The 23162-nt window shown below is 52.6% G+C and overlaps 3 protein-coding genes and 2 long non-coding RNA genes across 11 annotated transcripts in view; 3 read left to right on the forward strand and 2 right to left on the reverse strand.

The window, feature by feature from the left end:
• ATP6V0A1 (ATPase H+ transporting V0 subunit a1) overlaps positions 1-6299 on the forward strand; it is a 51423-nt gene extending 45124 nt beyond the window's left edge. For all 6 annotated transcript variants that reach the window (XM_016150874.2, XM_016150878.2, XM_016150879.2 and 3 more), the window contains one exon: positions 4692-6299. In XM_016150874.2, coding sequence (XP_016006360.1) covers positions 4692-4785 — 94 coding nt within the window. In that variant the 3' untranslated portion in view covers positions 4786-6299. The remainder of the gene's footprint in view (positions 1-4691) is intronic.
• LOC118603818 lies at positions 2144-3885 on the reverse strand. Its single transcript, XR_004951304.1, has 2 exons — positions 3301-3885; positions 2144-3160 (listed from the first exon to the last, which is right to left on the reverse strand). It is a non-coding gene; the product is annotated as an uncharacterized LOC118603818 (long non-coding RNA).
• Positions 6300-9628: 3329 nt separating the features above from the next.
• On the forward strand, positions 9629-16347 carry NAGLU (N-acetyl-alpha-glucosaminidase). Its single transcript, XM_016150882.2, has 6 exons — positions 9629-10058; positions 11280-11427; positions 12278-12424; positions 12605-12690; positions 13695-13951; positions 14904-16347. The coding sequence occupies exons 1-6, from the start codon at positions 9685-9687 to the stop codon at positions 16112-16114; spliced, it is 2223 nt and encodes a 740-aa protein (XP_016006368.2). The 5' UTR covers positions 9629-9684; the 3' UTR covers positions 16115-16347.
• A 116-nt stretch (positions 16348-16463) lies between these two features.
• Positions 16464-20149, forward strand: HSD17B1 (hydroxysteroid 17-beta dehydrogenase 1). Of its 2 annotated transcripts, XM_016150884.2 has the most exons (6): positions 16464-16964; positions 17072-17239; positions 17397-17576; positions 17689-17782; positions 18272-18449; positions 18541-20149. In XM_016150884.2, exons 1-6 carry the CDS (start codon positions 16868-16870, stop codon positions 18778-18780), a joined length of 957 nt encoding a protein of 318 aa, XP_016006370.1. In that variant the 5' UTR covers positions 16464-16867; the 3' UTR covers positions 18781-20149. The 2 variants fall into 2 exon arrangements, with proteins under 2 accessions (XP_016006370.1, XP_016006371.1); XM_016150885.2 differs by lacking the exon at positions 17072-17239.
• A 1298-nt stretch (positions 20150-21447) lies between these two features.
• On the reverse strand, positions 21448-23085 carry LOC118603817. The gene is made up of 2 exons (XR_004951303.1): positions 23009-23085; positions 21448-22285 (listed from the first exon to the last, which is right to left on the reverse strand). It is a non-coding gene; the product is annotated as an uncharacterized LOC118603817 (long non-coding RNA).
• Between the last annotated feature and the right edge of the window lie 77 nt (positions 23086-23162).

A 23162-nucleotide genomic window follows, 5' to 3' on the forward strand; every position in this document is an offset into this window, starting at 1 on the left:
TGTGTGCACACAGAGTTTTACCTGTTTAGGGGTCACAAACTCACCGACCCAACTTTAGGAACCCCCTAGGTGTTAATGATGTCAAAGTCAGTAGACGGCCAGAAAGGCCTCTTTCCATCGCCTGTCCAAACCTGAAAAAAGTCCAAAATTTGAACCCAGAAACCTCTTCCCCACCGCATTATCTTTGCTTTTTCTCCTGGGTTGGTTACAGCTGAGCCTCCTCAAAGATTCTGCTGTTTGTCGTTCTAAATTACAGAGGCAAAAAGGGGAGACGTGGCTGGCTGGGACTTACTCTTCCCTCAAAAGCTCCTTCAGAGGAATCTGTCCGGCTGCGTCGGTACACGCTGCTCTCTCTGGCCCGGCTTTCCTTCCCCCTCCCCTCTCTCCTCCCCACCCAGCTGTTGTTTACCGTCCAGCCAGGAGGCTGGGAGCATGGCATGATTCAGACTGCTGGCCACTCCCCTGTTCTCAGCTTATCAGTGTGCTCTCTCCCCGGCACACTTCCTCAGCCACTGGTGTGAGGGAACGTCTGTGCGGCCAGCCCATGGTGACTCACTTTTTCTTGTGCTCTTGGCTTCCTTCCTTTCCTAGTCACTTTGCTGTCTCCTGAGCCCTGGGCTTGAGGGATCGGTTACCAGCCCGAGTGGGGAGCCTGTTACCTCTTCCCCAGGCAGGCTGGCGAGCGGTCAGGGTGCTGGACCAGAACTGTTAAGAGCAGTGAGCCAGGCACACCAGGATGTGAGGAAGGTCTCCTGAGCCTCGGCAATTTGTGAGGTCATGTTTTGTTGCCAGAAGTATTACTTCTTCCTCAGGCTCACCTGTGACCTTCAAGTGAAGGTGTCTTCCCACATCCTCATGAATGAGCCCAAAGAAGCGCTAAGTGACAAGCGCAGGCTTCGGAATCAGGCCTGCCTGGGTTTGAATTCCAGCTCTGCCCACACTCGCTGTGTGACCGTGAGGAAAGCACTTACCTCTGAACCTCACTTTCTCGCATGTGAAAAGAGAGGATGATCTCCACATGACAGGTTGCCATGACGAAACCTGAAATAATGCACATACCAAGTGACTGTTACGGTGCCCTGGCACGTTGTAAACCATTGTTCAAAGTGCGGATCTCGGCTTCCGTGCTTAAAAGTCAGATGCTCTGTGGAGAGGGCACCTGGCTGCTGTCCCTTGTAAAGTAACTGCTTTAAATCTGTTTAGAGAGAGGTGAGACCTGTGGGAGGATACATGATACCATCTGAATGCCTCTCAGATGGCGTTTGCAAGGAATAGGCTTGTCAACCACATTGGTTTTGGTCGTGGAAGTACTGGGTAGAAGGAAAAATTTTAAAAAAACAGCTTTTTAAAATCCCATCATCAGAGGCAGGTTCAGAGCTCATCCTCACCACTAAAAATAGGAATGAAATTGGTGCTAGTGCACCCCCTCCTGGCCACATGTGGGTGTGCTTCAGGGGCATTCCTGGGTCTTCACAGTCCACGGGGATGGCAGGCGTTCTGAGTTGTGAGGGGCTGGGACGGCTAGTCCTGCTGAAAATGGCCGCGGGTCATTGCTGCTGTTTTTCCTGGTGTCCAGCCTGGGCATCTTCGCACTCGTCACTACATCCCTGGTAGTCAGCTCAAGGATTTCCTGATTCTAACAAAAAGGCTGCCCCATTATACAAATTCTGGGTTTCTTCAGTGGGGACAAGAAAAAAAAAATGTGATTTGATAACAAATATAAACCGCTAGTCTGAGATTCATGTAAGGTCGGAAGGAGGTGAGTGACATTTGGAAACAACGGTGAGCAGGTTAACGTGCCGGTCCGCTAGTCCTGTCTCCTTTCGAGTTGTCTCTCCCTCCCTTTTCTCTCATAAACCATGTAAAGCGGACTGGGGTTTCCTGCCACCCTAATTAGATGCCTTTTGTTCCTCAGAAAAGGCAGATGCAAGGATATGCTTTATAGTTATAACTGGGCGCCATAGTGATTTTAGTGGGAAGACTTGCCCCATAGCTGACCTTCAAAAGAACCTAATCCCTTCTTATCTAGCAGATTCCACATACACGTAGATGTGCACACTTACACACTTGCAGATTGGTCGATGGCTAAAGGGACAGAACTGAGGACCAGTTAATCGTAAGAAGTGCAGTGGTACCACATCAGGACATCATGGGGTAGTCGAGTGAATGGCTGCCCCAGGAGAAGTAAGAATACCTGAAGTGCAGCCCCAGGCTGACATCAGCGTCCTGGCATTTGGGTATGTTCCAGGCCCTGAACTGCTCAGAGAGTGACAGAAAGGGCGAGAGAAGCAGCTGGGCCTAGAATCATCTTTCTAAAACTGCCTCCCCTCAGTCACACCCCTGCCAGGAAAAGGAAGAGGCCCCGGAACTCCTTTCCCCTTCACTCACTCAAGGAAATGAGGTTTCCTGTTACACAGCAGGAGGGATCTCTTTGTGGACTCCTAGTTATCCTCTGGGTCACCGGGTGGCCTTTGCCAGGTACTGGAGCTGGAAGGGGTGACAGAGAAACCCATCTGACTGCCTGGGGCTGTCCTCGCAACTGTGGAATTCTGAGGTGCATTTTAGCGGTGCGGAGTATGGGGGGGGGGGGCCTGGAGGTTCCCCGAGCAGAGCCTCTAATGAAGAACTTGCAGGGCAGCCAGTGGGGCCCCTTGCACCCCCGCACAGAGAATTTCATGTTTGTGCTTTCTCAGGAAGCACACGTTTCCCTGGTTGGGAGGGAGAAGAGGGTGGGGAGACCAACAGGGAAATTGCTTTCCAGCTTTGTGCCAGGAGGTTGGGTGAGCACAGCTGAGGTGAAGTCAGGCTGACCCAGAGATGTGCAAAAGGTGTCCCTGTGGCGGCCACCTTAAGTCTCTAACCCTGAGCAGCAGCTGGTGGGAGAGGCGTGACAGAGGTGTCACCCATCTGCTCACACAGCAGAACGTGTGTGCCCCATTCCAGGTGTGTGTCCCCTTCCTCCCCACTGGGCCTCATGGGTAGATGAGACAGGGGGATGGCAAGAGAAGGGCGGTGACCCCGCGGACATCAGAAAATTTCTGAAGCTTCTCCATTTGCCCAATTTAGAATTAGAATTATTTGTTTGCTTAGCCAGCCAGGTGAGAGTTCCAGATACCTCCTGGACCCAAAGGCGACTTGCTTGCCCATTATCTGGCTACATCTGTTGAATGAAAATGGGGCATTTCAGTGTGTTTTCAGTTGTTCATAAATCCCTTGCCATATGTAAACACAGCCTACCCAACATGAATTCAGACCTGACAGCAGTGGGCAACAAGCAGGAACCTAGACCCATCCGCTCACCTTCCCCCCAGAGGAGGCCCCAGTAGCTGGAACTCGTAGAAGGACTCCTTAGGTTGTGGGAACATGGGAGCAAATCCAGGTTCTGGTTTGGACTTGCTCTTGAAAGAGATCTGTAGCTGGTTTGAAGCTCCGCATCCTGGATCCCGTTTTCCCTGGGTGGCTCAGCCTGGGCACTGATGGGAATTCTCTAGTCCGCGAGGCTCTGGGACGTTGGCTCAGCCCTGGAATGTGGGGCTGTGGGGGAGAAGGCTGCCTGTTCCTACACCCACACAGAAAATTCTGTTCACCTCTTCTCCCCAGGGGTGGAGCTGGCCGAGCTCAATCCTGATGCCCTCTGCTGGACCCCAGGCCACTCCCTCTCACTTTTTCCTAATTCCTCCCCTCCTGGCTTGGTGGAAAGAAAGACAAAGCCCTGCACGGAAACCATTGCCTGCCCCAGCTCCCAGCTCGGCCTGTTCTTGCAGGGGTTCTGGTGCCCCCAGGGTCACACGGCCCTGAGTGGAAACTATTCCTCAGGGCAGCTCTCCTTGGCTTTTCTATCCTCTGAATCATGCGTTTTTCTGCCCTTATTTGGTGGTGGTTCGGTTGCTGGGCAGCCATCCAGGGCGAGTTTGCAGGGAGAAGCACAGCCAAGCAGCCCGGCTCTGCTCACAGGAGCAGGCCTCTCTTCCTGCCCCTAGAGTCTGAGCGGGCCCCAGGGAGACAGGCGGGGATGGACGCTGAGCTGCCTGGGAAGAGGGTTAAAGCTCTGTTTTTCCTTTCAGTCCCCAAGAGAAGAATTCGTTCTCAGATGTTTTTGTAGTTGGAGCATATTTTTGCCATGGCGTTGAGGAGACGTCCCCTCCTGACTTCCCCGCTTTCCTGGGAATTTCCTCCCCTAAATTGAAAGCCTTCACTGTTCACTCACAAACCCTCCCTTCTCCTTCCTCCCCACAAGAACACAAACAAGAAAACAGTGGTGCCTGCAGGGTTCCTTGCTGGGCTGGCAGCTGCCTGGGCTTCCCTCAGAGGTCTTCCCAGAGCCCCTGCCAGGAGCTGGTGTTTGGGGGGCTCTTCTTCGTCGCTGTTAGGGACTCAAGCCAGCTGAACTTTTGCACAGGGCTCTCTGCTCAGCAGGACAAAGCAGGAACCGAGGACGCACATTAGTGTACTCATCTCTTGCTGAGAGCAGGCCCTGGGCCTGGGTAGCGGAGCCGTGTTCACTGTGGGAAGCCGGCCGAGGTCTGGGCTTAGTGGGCCTGCAGGAGGGCCGCAGGTGGCCGCACTGCTTTCTGAGCTCACCCAGGAAAATGAGGCTCCAGGGAGCGTGAGGCCAGGGCATCTTTCTGGCCCAATTATGAAATTCGAAAAGGTTTCTGTGGAATGATGACATCCCTCTTCCCTTTCCCCAGGATTGAGTTCCAGAATAAGTTCTACAGCGGGACCGGTTTCAAGTTCCTGCCCTTCTCCTTCGAGCACATTCGGGAAGGGAAGTTTGACGAGTGAGCCCCTCGTGGGGCCGTGTGCCTGCTGTCGTCCATGGTGATTAGCTGTACTCCTCTTGCCTGTTGGTTGTGATCCCTGGATATTGGGGCATTTATGTCATCCCTGCCACCCTCCCCCAACTGCCTCTGAGTCATTTAGGTAAATCCAGCCCTCCCTCGGGTTTCCCGCCACCTCAGCTTCGTGTGTCATAGTGTAGGGATTCTCTAGAAAAGCTGGGGTCTGGCTGTCAGTCATACCACTGGGCACCAGCCTTGCCCTTGATCTCCATCTCTGTCCAGCCAAAGACAGCCCCTCTCTGTCCCCTGCTGGTGATTGTGTGCATTTACATGTAAGCCCACAGCCCATGGAAGGAGCGCCTTTGCCATCCACACCCAGACTGAGCCCCAGCTCCTGCCATTCCACTTACTAGTTGGGGTGGGGGTGCTCTTTAACACCCTACCCTTGGGTAAGCAGGGGTGGGTCCAGGAAGATGGTATTTCTGTCCTCTACCATTCCCCCTCTGGTCTTCAGAGCACTTATTAACCAGGAATTCAGCTGGACCCCACTGTGCCATTGTGTATGGCTTCTCCCTGTCACCCTCAAGGGTCCCAGGGTACCCAACACTACCCTCCTGACTACCCTACACTCAAACCCTCTCCTCCCTCCCAGTATCCCCTCCCTTCCCTCTCCCATTTGTACCCTATGTAATATAGCACAGCTGGGAGTGACCCTAAACAGAGGTCCTGGCTGACTGCTTCTCAAGCCACGTGTGGGCCCTGCCACAAGCAGGGGGTTTAAACTGATACTTTTTCCCTGTGCATGCCCCGAGGCCTTTCCCCACCTCCAATCATGAGTCTTGAGTATAGGACTGTAGTCATCAGGGTGGTCCCCCCGCAGGCCTGCCTTGCTCTGCCCACCAGTGCCCCTTCCCACTTCCACACTGAGCCCAAGTCGGGGGAGTGGGGTCCTAGGCAGGGAAGGTCAGTGTCATTTACAGTTTGCTGATTGGAGAGGCAACCAGCAGGGCCGCTGTGCATGGTCGTGAGAGCTACATGGCCCTGCCCTGTGGACTGGTGGTGAACGCCCCCAAGAGGCCGGCTCCCATCACCCCACTCTGACTGCAGGTCTTAGGGCCTTTTAATCATGTGTTGGTGTAGCAGCCCTGGCTGCTTCAGCTAAATTGATCCCGTTGCAGTCAGTGGTTGAGGTAAGCCCGTGAATTGGCCAGGCCTCTGATCTCTTCCCACCCAGGCTTTTCTGAGTGAGCTACTTGGAGCTGCTAGCTCGACTCTCCCAGGCTGGGCTGGCCCTGGATGTGGGTCCCCTGCCCCAGTTTCCCAGCTTCACCATGTGCTGGCCAGTGTGACCCGACCCAGACCTTGTGCAGAGCCCTGTCCCCCCTGGTCCCTGTGGTTTACATGATGAGTTTTGTTCTGTTTACAGCAGGGCTTGAAGCAGAGTTTCTGTGGCAGGAACCCTGTCCAAGGCCCTTCTGTTCAGACATTCCTGTGCTGAATAAAGTGTGTTTGAATCTACCAGGGTGGCCGCCTGTCTGTGCCCACAGCCCCACAGTCACACTTCCCTCCCTCCTCCAGCATTTCTGCTTTTCTCTCTGATCAAAGGCCACAGCTGTAGTGGCCCTGGCCAGGCAATTTGTGAAATTCTCACCTTATCTCAAGTTTCCCAGGCACCTTCCCATTCCCCATAAGCCAAGGCGGCTTTACAGATACTGCTCATTGTGGGGAAGGGATTTAGTGACGCACTTTGTCTCCCCTTCCTTCAATATAGACCTAATGTGGAGGTTGGGGCAGTGGAAGCCTGGGCATCTGCCCACCCTCTCTCTCTTTTCCAGGCTCTCCAGGGCTCAGCAGCCTGGCTATTTTGAGCCCTAGTGCCTTTGGCCTTGGTGTAAGTGGAGGCTCAGCATGGGGTTCCTCAGGGCAGCTGGAGAATGTGAGGTGCCGAGGTCGGGAGGCAGCTGAAAAGCCGGCAGACTGTTCGAGCAGGCATCCTCCTAACTGCCCCATACAGCATCCACATTCCTCCCAGTGCCCTCCCTCCTGGGGCCTCCAGGGCAGGAATATGAGCAGCGGGCTGACAACTGCTGCTCCAAGAGGGTCAGGAAAAGTACCTTATTCCCTGCCACCACCAGCCTCGAACCCTGCCCTCCCCGACAGGCCAGCTGCCCTGAAAGAGGCCCTGGGTGCAGCACTCCCAACTGGTTCCTTAAATTTTAAGTCCAGAGTGAAAATTCAGGTGAATGAACAATTTTAGCCTCTACTCTGTTATTGACTCAAAAAGGGAGGCCTAATAAAAATAGATATCTGGAATAGATGGAATAGACATGAGAGTCCAGAAGTAAACTCTAATGTTTATGGTCAACTGATTTTCCACAAAGAGGCCATGATAATTCGATGGGGGAAAGAACAGTATTTTCAACAAACGGGGTTAGTACAATGGTATCCACATGCAAAAGAACAAATTTGAACCACAAACCCATACTATATACAAAAAAGTAAATCAAAATGGATCATGGACCTAAATGTAAGTTAAAACGAAAACTCTTAGAGGAAATCATGAGAATACATTATGACTTTGGGTTAGGAGATGATTTTTAGATATGACACCAAAAGCATAAGTGATCAAAAAGACAACCTGGGCTTTAGCAAAATTTTTAAATTTTGTGCTTCAAAGGACAGAATCAAAACAACACTCACTCTGGGAGAAGATAATTGCAGATCATATGGAGTTGACCCTTGACCTGCACGGGTCCCTTATACATGTTGTTTTGTTTTGTTTTGTTTTTAAGTAAATGTACAGTCAGCCCTCTGTATCCCAGGTTGAATGGCCAATAACACATGAAAAGATGCTCAACATTAGTCATTAGGAAATGCATGGAGATACCACATCACACCCACTGAAGAGGCTACAATAAAAAAGCTAACAAGTGTCTGTAAGGATGTGGAGAAACGAACCCCCATTCGCTGCTGGTAGGAATGGAAAGCAGCCTGGCAGCTCCTCAAAATGTTAAACAACTGACATAAGACCCATCAATTCAATTTCTAGGTATCCACTCAAGAAAAAGGAAAAACCATGCACATAGATTTGTACACGATGTTCATGGTAGCATTATTTATAGTAGCCCAACATGGGAATAACTCAATTGTCCATCAGGGATGAGGAGATAAACAAAAAGCATTACCATACAATGGATATTATTCTACAATAAAAAGGAATGAAATACTGACACATGATACAACCTGAATGAACCTCAAGAATATGCTAAGAAGCCAGACACAAGACCACAAATGTACGATTCCATTTATGTGAAATGTCTGGAATGGTTAAATTTTTAGAGACAAAGTAGATGGGTGGTTGCCTAGGACTGGCTGCTGGGTGGGGTTTGGGAACAGGATTAAAATAGGAGATCCCCTTCTCGTGGACTCCCTGGACCCCAGACATCTACTGAGTGAGTCTGCCCCTGTCCAGCCAATGCCCCCCCATCTTGAGGTCCTAGAACCAGCATGAAGAAGGTGGCTTTGGGCCTGCTTAGCATTATAAAGATAGGGGACAGTTCTATCATCACTCTGTCTTGTTATTCAATGAGGACCTGTGTGGGACCACGCCTCTTTCTGCCTCAGGAGCCCTGGGGCATTGGCACTCCTCTCAAATCTGAGTGACTTGCCTGCACTCCCAGCTCCCCAGCCTACCCAAGCATGTCCTAGGTATGAGCTGCTCCCTGGTGGCCAGACAGGGAAGGACTCATTGCCCCGCATCAGCAAGGTGGATGGGACCTTAGCTAGGCTATGACAACTGCATGGCAGAGCAGAGGGACAAGTGGTCCTACAGGTATTCTACGGTGTACAGGCAAAGAATCAGGCTGGCCAGGAATGAAAGAGACAAGATGGAGAGCGGAGAACCAGGCCAATTGGTTTTACACACATGAACTGAAATAGCAATAAAGTGTGCCACCTGGTAAAATAATCCAACAGTACAAAAGGCCCTATTATAAAAGTAAGTCTTCCACCCCCAGCATCCCAGTACCCCACCAAGACAGCCACTGTTTACATAGCCTTTCCGTGTTGTCGGTACCGCAAATGGGAGTGTACTATACCTATCCCTTGGTTTGACCTTTAAGAAAAAAATAGTTTGCAGAACATTCTGAATCAGCACCAACACACCTTATTCTTTTTTAGCAAATGCTTGATACTTCATACCTTAATTTCTTCAACCAGCCCCCTACTGTCCTCAAAGAGCTCCTAGCCTGATGGGAAAGAGACTGTGACATGCCCCCACTGATGATGCTCCTGCACAGCATTCATGAGCTCAGGCCTCGAATGTGCTACCAACCCCCCAGATGGTGTCCCCAACCCGCTGCTCCACCTGGAATGCTTCCCCTGCCTCTTCTCTTAGTCGATCTCAATTTAATTCATTAAATGAATGTCATTTCCTTTTGGAGGCCTTAGGCTGGGTGCCCTTCACAGCATCAGAACCACAATGTAAATCTTTACCTAAGTATTTGGTTTCTAAGTCTCTACCAGGAAGGAGTGGCAGTGCCTGGTACAAGATAAACTCCAAATAAATATTTATTGGATGGTTGGATGGATCGGAAAGAAAGTGATTTGCTTGTGAATGCACGCTGTACCTGAAAGTGTTTGTGAAGGACAGTGGCCCTTCACATGCGGCCCTAGGCTTCTGATGTTACTAGGGTCACGCGCTCCCGCACCACATGCAGCCAGACTTCCTCAAGTCGCTGTCAGGAACCCGGAAGCCTGTCTCCCCGCTGTCGGCTGGTGCTTTAACCTTCAGGTCCACGTGACCTGAGGCCCGCAGCTGATTGGACCCAGGCCGTCCCGCCCCCGAGGCCCGGTGCCCGAGTTGTTTCCGGCAGGGCCTCCGCAGGGCTCAGACCGCTGGACGATGGAGGTCTCGGCTCTGGGTTTCCTGCTCCTGGTCGTGGCAGGGAGCTCGGCGGGAGACGAGGCCCGGGAGGCGGAAGCTGTGCGGGCGCTGCTGGCCCGGCTGCTGGGGCCCGGGCCGGCAGCCGCTTTCTCGGTGTCGGTGGAGCGCGCCCTGGCGGCCGAGTCCGGGCTGGACACCTACCGCTTGAGCGGCGGCGGCGCGGGGGCGCGAGTGCAGGTGCTCGGCTCCACGGGCGTGGCCGCCGCCGCAGGGCTGCACCGCTATCTGCGTGACTTCTGCGGCTGCCACGTGGCCTGGTCCGGCTCTCAGCTGCGCCTGCCGCAGCCGCTGCCCGCAGTGCCCGAGGAACTGACCGAGGCCACGCCCAACAGGTACCGGCGGGACCCGCCCGTCGGATCCCCTGCTGCTGCCTCCAGCCGCAGAGCGCCCAAACCTCGCTCAAGTCCCCGTCCCACCCCATCTAGCCTAATAGGAAGCGCTGTCCTCAGGGTCGCACAACTCTGGCTTCAGATCCTAGTTCTGCCTTGTCCAGCTAACTCAAAAAGAGTCTGGAGGCTTTGGCTAGAAATAAGTGATAAAAGATTTATTCAAGGGTCTTAAGATTTATAAACCGCAAACTCAACTAGGCCATACCCAGGGTGTTCTGAAGAAAAAAGAAAAGCCAAGAGTTCTTAACGTAAATGGTACGTTCTTAAGAAGACGGTCCTACATTCTTAGCCTCTGCATTGGTCCTAGATGGTAATCCTGAGCCTGGATAGTAACCATTCTTTCCTTGGCCCTTCAGGGGATAATTGGAGTTATCTGGAGGTTTGATGTAAATCCAGACCTTAATGCAGGACTGGAAAGTTCAAAAGGTTAAGTCCCAACCCAGTTAAAAACAAGAATAGACACATTTTCCCATGCCTCAACCGACTTGATTTTAGTGATTTAGCAGCTTGACTCCATTTCATTTCTTCACTCTGTTCTTCAGCTTCCAAAAGCCGTGCGTCCTTGAGCAAGTCACTTAGCCTCTCAGAGCCTCAGTTGGCTCATCTGAGAAATGGAAATAATGACATCTACCATGCAGTGTTGGCTGTGAGGATTTGAACGGTGATGGGAGTAGAATTTGTGATGCATAGTTGGTGATCAGTAAATGCTATTTCTTTTCTTCCCCACCCTCTCTTCAGAGATGCTTACTGAGGGGTGACACCCCTCCCTCTCACAGGCCTCTGTTCTAGCACTTGCCCCACTGCATGAAGGTGACGTGTTCTCCCTTCCAAGACAGGGACCAACAGTGCCATAGAGCACTTAAACATTGTGCACAGAGTAGAGGCTCTAGAGGAGTTGAATAGAATATGCTCTCTGGAATATCTGGGGCTAGAGGGCCCTGGAGGAGTGCTGGGGGCATGTGGGTGGGTACCTCAGAAGCTCAGGACCTGAGCCTTAGGTCCACCTGGGGTGGATCCCGGAGTGAAGTGGTGAAGGGGCTACATTTGGAACTAGATAGGGGGTCCGGCCACCCTCTGAGCTCTTCCAGAATGATGGCCCCTCTCAGGTGGGGTACATCCCTCTTGCCCCGAGGCACACGCCCCAGCTCATACCCCTGCCTGCAGGTACCGCTATTACCAGAACGTGTGCACACAGAGCTACTCCTTCGTGTGGTGGGACTGGGCCCGCTGGGAGCAGGAGATCGACTGGATGGCGCTGAATGGCATCAACCTGGCACTGGCTTGGAGTGGCCAGGAGGCCATCTGGCAGCGGGTGGGTGCCCACCGCATGGGCCACCCCATGTGTCCCCACCCCCCATTTCTGCACCGGCACAATGTCTGACACACAGCGAATAAGGGCTCTAGAAGTGTTTGTAACATGCACCATAGCTCCAACCCTACGGAAACTAACACATAGGAGCACTTACAGAGGGCTGGACCCAGCATTCCACTATAAATCACACTTTAAGAAGCTGCGGCTCCCCTCGCTCCCCACTCTACCTCCAGGCAGTCTGCTGTTTCAACAGATTCTGTCTCATTAGAAGCTCTTGATCTGCCTTATCCTCTCCATCCCTAGTCATGGCTCTGGTTCAGGCTCTCTTCCCCTCTCCCTGGACCCCCATCCTCACAAGAGCCTCTAAACCATACTCCTGGCTTTTCAAGTTCTGCCAGATAGTCCTTTTGGAATGCAGATCTGGTTGAGGCCATCCCTAACACACTTGGGAATGCCACAATTGCCTTGGAGCTTCCCTCCCTGGGCCCTGAGGGTACTGGCAGCCCTGAGGGCACTGGCAGCACCAGGGGCAGTTTAAGCTCCCTGAAGAGCTGTCCTCACCCATCACTCAAGCCAGCCTTGCTCCATGAAGCCTTCTAAGGCCCCTACCCCATTTTGGGGAAAGCCTCTTTGTGCCTCACCTCACCTGTGCAACAAGGGTGACATATTAGTAAACTCACCTGTTCTTAGATCTGTTTCTCCTAGATTATGGGCTCCTTGCAAGCTGGGGTTACATTTTGTCTTAGTAACTGTAGGGCACAGCACAGAGAAGAGATGAGTGAATGTTTAATCAATCAATCAGTGAATGGAGATGATTATATTTATGTGTGGGGATTGCCTTCCTCCTCAGGTGTACCTGGCTTTGGGCCTGACCCAGTCAGAGATCAATGAGTACTTCACTGGTCCTGCCTTCCTGGCCTGGGGACGCATGGGTAACCTGCACACCTGGGGTGGCCCTCTGCCCTTCTCCTGGCACCTCAAGCAGCTTTACCTGCAGGTAAAAGGATGGGGAAGGGAAGGGGCAGAATTGGTGCCTGACAGTGATGGGTCCAGGGAGGATGGTATTTGGCCAGCCTCAAGGCTCTTGACTGGACCCTAGGAACTCTTTGTGCCCTGGAAGAGCAAGGCCTTCCCACCTCAGGCCATGCTCACCAGCTCTCCCTCCCATTCCTCCCAGCATCGGATCCTGGACCGGATGCGCTCCTTCGGCATGATCCCTGTGTTGCCTGCATTTGCAGGGCATGTCCCCAAGGCTATCACCAGGTGAGGCTTCCCCCCACCCCACCTCCCACTCAGCTCAGAGAATTTATTTTGCCCTGCCAGACTTGATTTAAAGAAAAACTGGAGCTGCGTGTAGGTCCTGCCTAGATTCCTGGCTCTGCTACCCATTAGCCGTGTGACATTGGACAGATTACATGACTACTCTGTGCCTCAGTTTCCTCTCTTATAAAATATACATGTGTGGCACAGATTCGTAGCAAGTGTCAGCTCTTATGAGTGGTAGTAGGGGCGCACTGCTCTCTGATTTTCCTTTATCTCCTCCTCTGTACTACTCACCCGTCCTCTCTCGTGATGGAAAATTCTTCAAGGCCCAGCAGAGACTTCCCCTCCTTCAGGAAGCCTTGCTGGGGCCCCCAGTATTGTTTGCCACCTCCTTCATGCCCATGAGCACCTGGTTCCCACCACTCTCACAGTACTTAGTGCATGCTGCTGGCCTCACTGGCCACTCCTTCGTCTCTCTGACTGGGTAGCAGAAGCCTCACGCTTACAAACTGAACATTTGTTGGGCTGTTTGGGGCTGCCAGACCAGGCTCTGCACTGGGCCCTGGGAAGGCAGTGACAAAGGTGCACTGAGTTCTTGCCCCTGGTAGAAGATAGGTTGGCAAGGTGGAAATATATAGGGGCCCAGCCTACTTCTCTGTCAAAGTCACTTCTGCCTGCGGAAGAGGGGCAGCAAGGGCTCTGAGCAGAGGCAGTACTGGACCAGACCAAACGAGTGTTGCTCATTTCAACCAGTGGCAGGGGAGAGACAGCAAAACCCGTCCAGAATAGGTGAAACTTAAAAGATGTCAAGGAGTAACTAGCTGGATAAGCGGGGAGGAAAGAGGAAAGAACTCCAGGCATGGGGCACAGTATGTGCAAAGGCACGGAGGCATGAGAGACCAGGATGAGTTCCAGGAATTGCAGATAAGTTCATGAGGCTGATGATGAATACTGTGTCAGCCTCCAGTACCTATCTGGACTGTTCCCCCCGCACTCCCAACTAGGGTGTTCCCTCAGGTCAATGTCACCCAGATGGGCAGTTGGGGACACTTCAACTGCTCCTACTCCTGCTCCTTCCTCCTGGCTCCGGAAGACCCCCTCTTCCCTATCGTGGGGAGCCTCTTCCTGTGGGAGCTGACCAAAGAGTTTGGCACGGATCACATATACGGGGCCGACACTTTCAACGAGATGCAGCCCCCATCCTCGGAGCCCTCCTACCTCGCCGCAGCCACTGCCGCCGTCTACCAGGCCATGATCACAGGTTTGGTGCCAGGGAAAGGGAGCCCCTGGACCCTCAGGGAGATGGGTCTGGGAGAAGGGACTTGGGATAATAAGTCTTCACTGTGACACATAGCACTTTACAGTATACAAGGCACCTGTACACACACATCATCTCATGTAATCACACTAGCTGAGAGGCAAGCTCCAGAAACAAACCACCTGCTGAAACCCTGGCACTGCCACTTCCTGCCTGTGTGACTTGCAACAAGTTTCCTCTTAGTGCCTCATTTGCTTCATCTATAAAAAGGGCTCCTTCATAAGTAGAATGATGTCCAGCCCAGAGTATAGTATCATTAAGTGCTACCTATTGAAAATATTTTATTTGGTTTTCATCTCTGTGCTGAGATACATAACACATGCCAGAGATTAGGGGATGTACCCAAAGCTGATAGGTACTCTTCCTGATACACACATGTGAACTCAGCTCCCCTTCCTGCCTCTTACAGGGGATGGGCCGAGAGGGGCCAGGTCAGGAGTGACCTTGGTAGGGTGGCCTCTCTGTCTTCCAGGAAGGGAATAGATTGGTTCAGGCTTCCTTGAGCAGCACTGCCTCAAGTCTGATTCAGGAGGACTGGAGGCCTTACTTAGCCCAGAGCCTGTTAGATCTGCAAATTCACCCTCCTCCCCTAGCCGCCTTCTCTTCCCTCCCCCACCTCCTGAGTCAGAATGTCAGGGCTGGGGCCCTGGAATGTGTGTTTTAACCAGCCCCCTGGGTAATTTCGATCCTGGAGCTCTCAGTTGCAGGCAGGAGGAGATAGGAAGGGTATGTGTAATGAAACGCCCTGCTGGTTGGGGGATACAGGGGAAGGAGGTGTCCTGTGATGGTCATTTAACTTCTCTAGATCTCTGTTTCCTCATCTATAGAATGGGGTGAATGTTCCCCTGGCCCCCTCTCCTCTCATCACCCCTATTCTCTGTCCCCCTGACCACAGTGGACCCTGATGCCGTATGGCTGCTCCAAGGCTGGCTGTTCCAGCACCAGCCCCAGTTCTGGGGGCCCGCGCAGGTCGGAGCTGTGCTTGGAGCAGTACCCCGTGGCCGCCTTCTGGTTCTGGACCTGTTTGCTGAGAGTCACCCCGTGTACATTCACACAGCCTCCTTCCAGGGCCAGCCCTTCATCTGGTGCATGCTGCATAACTTTGGGGGCAACCACGGCCTGTTTGGGGCCCTGGAGGCTGTGAACCAAGGCCCTGCAGCTGCCCGCCTCTTCCCTAACTCCACCATGGTAGGCACAGGCATGGCCCCTGAAGGCATTGATCAGAACGAAGTGGTCTATGCCCTCATGGCCGAGCTGGGCTGGCGGAAAGACCCAGTGACAGATCTGGGGGCCTGGGTGACCAGTTTTGCAGCCCGGCGGTATGGGGTCTCCCATGAGGATGCAGAAGCAGCATGGAGGCTGCTTCTCAGGAGTGTCTACAACTGCTCCGGTGAGGCCTGTAGTGGCCACAATCATAGCCCGCTGGTCAAGCGGCCATCCCTACAGATGGTTACCACTGTCTGGTACAACCGATCAGATGTATTTGAGGCCTGGCGGCTGCTGCTAACAGCCACTCCCACCCTGGCCACCAGCCCACTCTTCCGCTACGACCTGGTGGACATCACTCGTCAGGCGATCCAGGAGCTGGTCAGCTTGTACTATGAGGAGGTGAGGACCGCCTACCTGAACAAGGATCTGGTTACCCTGTTGAGGGCAGCAGGCATCCTGGCCTATGAGCTGCTGCCCTCACTGGACAACATACTGGCTACTGATAGCCACTTCCTCCTGGGCAACTGGCTGGAGCAGGCCCGGGCAGCAGCAGTCAGTGAGGCTGAGGCCTCTTTCTATGAACAGAATAGCCGCTACCAGCTGACCCTTTGGGGGCCAGAGGGCAACATTCTAGACTATGCCAACAAGCAGCTGGCAGGACTGGTAGCCAATTACTATACCCCCCGTTGGCGGCTCTTCATGGAGATGCTGGCTGAAAGCCTGGTCCAAGGCATTCCCTTCCAACAGCACCAGTTTGACAAGAATGCCTTCCAGCTAGAGCAGACCTTCGTCTTTAGCGCACAGAGGTATCCAAACCAGCCCCAAGGCGACACTGTGGACCTAGCCAAGAAGCTCTTCCTCAAATATTACCCCCAGTGGGTAGCTGGCTCCTTGTGACAGATTACGCCCTGGGCATGTTCTCCCTAAGCTTCAGGCCTGGGCAGGTTCCCAGGGCCCAGAACTGGGCAAGCACCGCTGGAGGTCCCCAGGCCTGGGTGAAGGAACTCACGATCTGCTGGTAGGATCGGGGGTAGGAAGTTTGGAGGGAAGTGAGCTGCCCTCCTCCACCACCCCGAATTGGGATCAGAGTACTGTTTTAATACAACTTAATAAACTGATGAATCACCTGAGATTGTCTGTCAGAATGTCACTGCCATGACACCTGAGAAGACTCAGGGCTACAGCATGGACATTGGTGTGGAGCCGGTTCTCTGTCCCCTTGTCTTAGTCTTGCCATTTTAATATCAACCCCTAACCTTTGAACTGAGAATGCCTTCCCTTTCACACCCTCAGCAGCAAACTTTGGAAACTATACTCCTCTCTGTGGGATAGAGGCATGCCCAGATGAAGATCTGCCTGAGGCAATCAGTGCCCACAGGGGAGCCCACAGCTCCTACTTAGAAAGCTTCACCCTCCTCATGATTAGCAACTGAAGAAGGGTATTCCAAGCAGTGACCTGATCTCTGCCTTGACCTAGAACAGGATGAGGAGAGCAGTCCAGGCCCCTCTGGAGGGTTCAGCCTTGAAGTGGTGCTGAAGACACAACAAGGGGTGGGGACCCTTGAGGGCAGGGGCGGAGCAAAGTAGGGGATATCTAGTCCCGCGCCTAGAGCCTAGAACTCCCAGAGCCTCTTCCATACGCATCTCCCCATGGACCGCACCGTGGTGCTCATCACCGGCTGTTCCTCCGGCATTGGCTTGCACCTGGCCCTGCGTCTGGCGTCGGACCCCTCCCACAGCTTCAAAGGTACATGAGCAGACTGGGATGGAGAGAAGGGAGCAGCCCCTGGTCCAAGGAGACCTAGGTAAGGTAAGCAGGGCATTCAGATCCTCATCCTCTCCCCCAACCTCCAGTGTATGCCACACTCCGGGACCTGAGCAAGCAGGGCCCGCTGTGGGAGGCGGCCCAGTCCCGAGGGTGCCCTCCTGGCTCCCTGGAGACATTGCAGCTGGATGTGCAGGATGCAGATTCTGTGGCCGCAGCCCGGGCACGTGTGACTGAGGGCCATGTGGATGTGCTGGGTGAGCCTCCCTGAAACACACATGCAGGAGCCTTCTTCCCCCACCCTGTGTCCACACCAAGGTGTCCCTGAGGCCCAGGTAGCACGAGGGGACTGGTTGGAACAGAGGGCAGTATATGAGGCAGGTAAGGTCGGGCTCTGGGCCTCTGTCCCCACAGTGTGTAACGCGGGCCGGGGCCTGCTCGGGCCGCTGGAGGAGCACTTAGAAGATGATGTGGGCTCTGTGCTGGATGTGAACGTGGTTGGGACCGTGCGGATGCTCCAGGCCTTCCTACCAGACATGAAGCGCCGCCGCTCAGGACGCGTATTAGTGACAGGGAGCATGGGAGGCTTGATGGGTGAGGGGAAGGGGCCAGGGGCTGGTAAATGGGCCCTGGGCTGCCTGGGTGTGGCCGGCTCTCCAAGGACCTGCTCCCTTGCACGTCTGAGCAGCCTCATCTCGCTTCAAAGGGCTGCCTTTCAATGCTGTTTACTGCGCTAGCAAGTTCGCCATCGAAGGTTTGTGTGAGAGTCTGGCAGTTCTGCTGTTGCCCTTCGGAGTCCAGTAAGTCACTGTCCTGCCCCTGGAACCCTCTGAACTCTGATTTTGGGACACCGCCCTCCCCCTTATCCCCGTCTTGTTGGAGCTACTCTCAGGCATTCTCCCTGGCCCCTCCCTACTGCCGCTCACATTTGCCATATGTCAGGCACTGTACTGGGCCCGCGGCATTTGTGCGACTTAGCTGGTGAGATGTTAGTGGTGTTATTGGGAAGTTCAGGCGCATAGAGGTTAGGTGACTGGCCCAAGGTCACACAGCCGAATGTGACCCGGCCAGGTTGGAATTCTGAGGCCAGAGTCTCTCTCACGCCCTGGGGTGGGTGTGGGAGCCCTTTTCCAGCAGTGAGCCCCTTTTCAAGAGCTCTAGGTTAGCCTAAGGGTGTGTGCTGCAGGCGCCCAGACCCCTACCAGACCTTCCTCCCTGGGCCGTTGCCCTGGTTGGGCACAGGCCCTGTTCACACGGCCCCCGCCCACTGTCTGCTTACCTGCTCCCAGCTTGAGCCTCATCGAGTGCGGCCCAGTGCGCACTGCGTTCCAGGAGAAGGTGCAGCCCAGGCCTGGCATGGCCCTGGACGGCGTGGACACCCAGACTCGCGACCTCTTTTCCCGCTTCCAGCGCCACTTCGAGCAGGTCTTCTGCAAGGCAGCGCAGGACCCGGAGGACGTGACAGAGGTGGGAGACAGGCAGGGCTCCGGGAGCTGGGAGCTGGGGCAGCAATGGGACCACGCCCAGTGCCACCCAGCGCCTCCTCCTTCCGCCACAGGTCTTCCTCACCGCGCTGCGAGCCCCGCGGCCAGCCCTGCGCTACTTTAGCTCCGATCGCCTCCTGCCCCTGGTGCAGCTACGCCTAGCCGACCCCAGCGGCTGCAGCTATGTCGCCGCCATGCACAGAGCAGTGTTCAGTGATGAGCCCGCCGAGAGTCTGGACAGTGCCCAGAAGGAGTCCGGATCTGGAGAACTAGCGGGCCCTGAGCTTGACACTCCTCCCGCCGCCCCGCAATAAAGGCTTAGTTCCCTGCGGTCTCCCTCAATGTCTTTTGTGTCCCCGGGGTGTGCTGTTCAGGTGCTGTGGGTGAGCAACCAGGAAAGACCTCGTTAAGTCAGGTTGCACCTACGCAGAAACCTCCCAGAAAGGGGGAGGGGCAAGCCAGGGTCTTGCTTCAAGCCCACCGCCCTTATCTGCAGCAGTGGGAGTTAGGCAGACCCGAATGGAGGTCCCCACTAGTCATGGGACCTCAGATAAAACAGATTCTCTGAGTCTCTTTTCTTATCTGTAAAATGGGTATAATCTTTGTCAGGGTTCATAGTAAGGATTGATTGAGATAATGCCTGAAATGCTGGTGTAGAGGTCTTAACAGCACGGCTATCATTATTACTACTAGTGGTATTACTAGTACTGTAATTGAATTTTCATGCGGTAGCCAGATGTGTAAAGAAGAAACAAGGCCAAATGTATTAAAAGGAGACAGCCCCATTCACCCTCCTCCTCACCCTTTTGCTCTAGATGAAACTAAAACAAGTGGGAGATTTAGAAACAAACAAACAAACAAACAAACACCTTAGTGGGAGGGATCCCACCAGCCCAGAAGCTGCTTCTCACCAGATTTAGCCAAGGCTTCAACCTGGCCGGTTTGTCCAGTAGCCTGTCCTTCCTGAAGCCCGCCAAAGGAGCTGGAGTGGCAGGAGCCACTGAAAGGGCCCTGCAGGGCTGGGTGCTGGAAGAGGGGTGGAGAACTGGTAGAAAGTAGGCGAGGAGGTTGCAAGCAGAGAAATGGGGCAGGAGTGCCCTGAAGGGGATGATATTGAGGGAGGGACTGAAGGAGGAAGAGGGAGGACCAGGGTCATGGCTGCTGAGAGCCTAGAAATGAGAATAGAGAGGAACCTACTGGGGTTCTTGAGCGCTTTGTGTGGGACCTTAGGGGAAGGAGGCACTGCATCCCGACCTGTCCCCACATCCAGATAATGGTCTGCTCTGGACCTTTAGACTGCCCGCTGCTTCTGCTTTTGGGGGAAGGTTCAAGAAGGGGCCTCAATCATACCATGCCTGCCTATCTCTCTGCCCCTCTGGCCCAGATTGGTCTGCTGTCCCTGCATCATCCAGGAAGGCTACAGAAATGGGACAAGGCCAAGGTGGCACACATCCCTGAGGTGTGGCAACTGCTCTTTGCACTTGTGAGTGTGTGTGTGCACTTACAAGGTCACACCTGGGAGAACGTGATGATAACAAAGGAAGAGTGTGACCGCTCTCTCTTTAATACATTCATACTCTTAATAATCTCAGGCAGCCCTGTAGCCAAGCTCCCTGTGATTTTAATGCCCCCAGTATTTTCGGCAATTAGAATCAAATAATTTAATTCTTAATTAGGCCTTCGTTTAGCTGTTAACTGCTCTTCCTGCTCAACTCCTTTTCTTCTCAGGAATATCTTCAGGAATGTAGTCATAAATTGCTGATATTGTATCTCTGTAGAACAGGAGGAGATCACTTCAAGATCCAGAAGAGAATTAATGAGTTTGTTTTGCAGAAGGAAAGACTGTCTTCAAGGTAGCTGTGACCAACTGCTGAAACCCAGGAGCCTGATGCAGAAAAAGTGTTATCGGAGCCTGAAGAAACACAGACTTCTCTCTCAGTTCCCTGAAACTGCCCCTCCCTTGCTCCCTAGCCACGTAACAGCTCCCTACTTTTACATTTTGAGGGGAATGGATTTGAGAGATCTTGCTTTCATGTCCTCTCACTTGGCCCAAATCGAATAAACCTTTCTGTATCTCCAAGCACCAGTGTCTCAATGGTTTGGCCTTCTAGCACATCGGGTACAGAATTTTGGAAGGTGATTTTGTACCAGTCCCATGACTTTGAATATCAATTACATGCTGATGATACCCCTACCAAAAAACTCCCTACATATCTCCAACTTCATTGCCTCCCACAGATTTCAGACATATATCTCCAACTGCCTGTTCAACATCTTGATGCTTAATAAATTTAATGTGTGCAAACCCCGATTTTTGATTTCCAGCCCTCCCATCTACTCTTCCCAAAGTCTTCCCACGCTTCAGTATGACAATTCCATGCTTCCAGTTGCTCAATCCAAAGAGCTCGACTACTCCTTTACTCCAGTCTTTTTCTCTCTCATCCCTCAAACAATCCAGCAAATACTGACAGCTCTATCTTCAATTTTTAAGGCATATTTGAAAATCACTGTAATCCATGTGTTTTCTCTCCTGGATTATTGCAGTAGCTTCCTAACTGGTTTCCCACCACCAACCTGAAGTTTCCACAGTGCAGCCAGAATGATCTTTTTGAAATCGAAGTCTCAACATTTCATGTTTCTGCTCAAAACACTTCTGTGTCTTCCTCTCTCAGTAAAATCTAAGGTTTTTCCCCTAAGGCTGCTAACACCATTTTTTGGTTTGGCCAGGGCCTCCTTTTCGACTCTATTTCTCACTATTTTCTTTTGTCTGATTCAGCTCCTCTGGCCTTCTGCCCTAGAGCCTTTGAACTGGCTATTCCCTCTGTGTGGTTCACTGTCCCTAATCTCCCAATTCCATCTCCTGCTTCAGGTCTTTACCGTTTTCATGGATGACCCTATCTAAAATAACATTCCCTCCTCTCCGCTATAGTCCCCTTGCCCTGTTTTATATTTCTGCGTAGCCTTTATCACCACTAGGTGTGTTACAGATTTATTGACTTATTGACTTTGTTATAGATTTATTTACAGCCTTCACCATCCCATCGCAAGACACAAGAATCTAAGCTCCAGGAAGGCAGGGACTATTTTGTTCACTGTTTGATCCCTTGTGCCAAGAACCTTTCCTGATCGTGGGAGGCACTAAATACACATTTACTGAATAAAAGTGACTGTTGGTTTGCAACCTGGGGAGTTCCTTGGGTGGAATCTAAAACTGGCCCCTGTATATAGAGAGTGAGGAGAGATGGACGAAACAGGCAGACCATTCCGGACTGGCTGGTGGAAGGTTTAACAAGCAAGAAAACTTACAAAGCTTGTCCTAGGTGGCCACAAGACAAGTCGATTTCTGTATCCACCAGAATCTTAAGAGTTTATATGTAGGCCTTAAGTAGGCTCAGTCACAGATGCCGTTCAGATGGTCTCAACAATACATTGTTCTCTCAAGGCTTCACCCTTGAAGATGGCTCCCTCTGTGAGAATGATGGGTACAGCATACATTCCAAGGGCATGGGAGGAGGTGAGGAGCTTCCCAATGCCTGGGTCCAGCTCAAGGGTCAACCAGCAGTTGTCCTCTCAAAGCCCTCCTCCAACAGTGACTCAGTGTAGGCAAATGAGACTGTATGTCTGGATGTTTCATGATATTTCCTTACAGTCTTTGAGGTTTGCTTCTTCAAACTGGTCCTCTCTTAAAATACAATTTAAGTTGCCTCCTGCAAGAAGCCTGGCCTCAGTGCCTTTGTGGCTGTATAACTTTCCATCCTTGAGTCCAGGGGAAGATCCAGATTCTGTGGGGCCAGAGACTTATACACTTTTGGAGGACCTCTTTAAGAATATAAAAAACACACAATTAAGTGTGATAGTTAGCATTTATTTTGTTTGGGAAAATAAACCACAGCACATTACTGGAATTTTGGAGATTAGTTTCCCTCCCTTTTGAGATCTCCATGAACAATTTACCTGAAATATTTCTTGATGGCAACCTTACTGCTCCTCCCCACAGGTACTACGAATTTTGGCTTTTCCTGTACTCATTAGCTTCATGGTAAACCCTCGCCTCCCGTTCTTGTCCCCTTTTCTCCTGTCCACAGAACCCATCCTCTGGCAGCTCACAAATAGAGGTCTCCTCCTCCTCTTCTCTCCTACAAACTTGCACATCACTGTTTTTCTTTTGGGGGGGGGGCGTGTGTGTAGAGTATCCCACGGGAGCCGCGAAACATGGTGTCTGTCATCACTTTCCTATATGTTCCTGAAACACAGGACCCCAATTTTCATATCTGTGAAATGGGGACTTGGACAGAGTTGTCTCGTGGCCTCCCACGTGAGGATCCTTAAACCGGGGGGGCGCCAGGAGGGATCCAGGGACGCCGAGCCCTAATTTAAGTGCTGCTCTGTGATCCCCACCCCGACCCTGAAATTTACTAAGGAAAGCCAGGTATTCTGACTTTGAAACCGTTTCCTGGATGACCTGGCTGAAGTCAATGTTTCTCGCAGGGTCTGGAGAGCATAGTGAAAAGGGCTTTTAAGCTCGTCTTGCCGTCTTCTTACCAGTATCTGTGTGGCCGGGATCTGGAAAGGTTTCCTCTATTTCCCAAGTGTCTAAGTTCGGGTTCCCTCTCTTAGCAGGACACGCCCCATCCCATAAGAAGTCTCGCGAGAATCCCGCGACAAATAGAAGTTGAGACTTTTGGCCTTTCTCGGG

This window comes from Rousettus aegyptiacus, unplaced genomic scaffold (assembly GCF_014176215.1).
Source record: "Rousettus aegyptiacus isolate mRouAeg1 unplaced genomic scaffold, mRouAeg1.p scaffold_m13_p_6, whole genome shotgun sequence".
Lineage (NCBI taxonomy): Eukaryota > Metazoa > Chordata > Mammalia > Chiroptera > Pteropodidae > Rousettus > Rousettus aegyptiacus.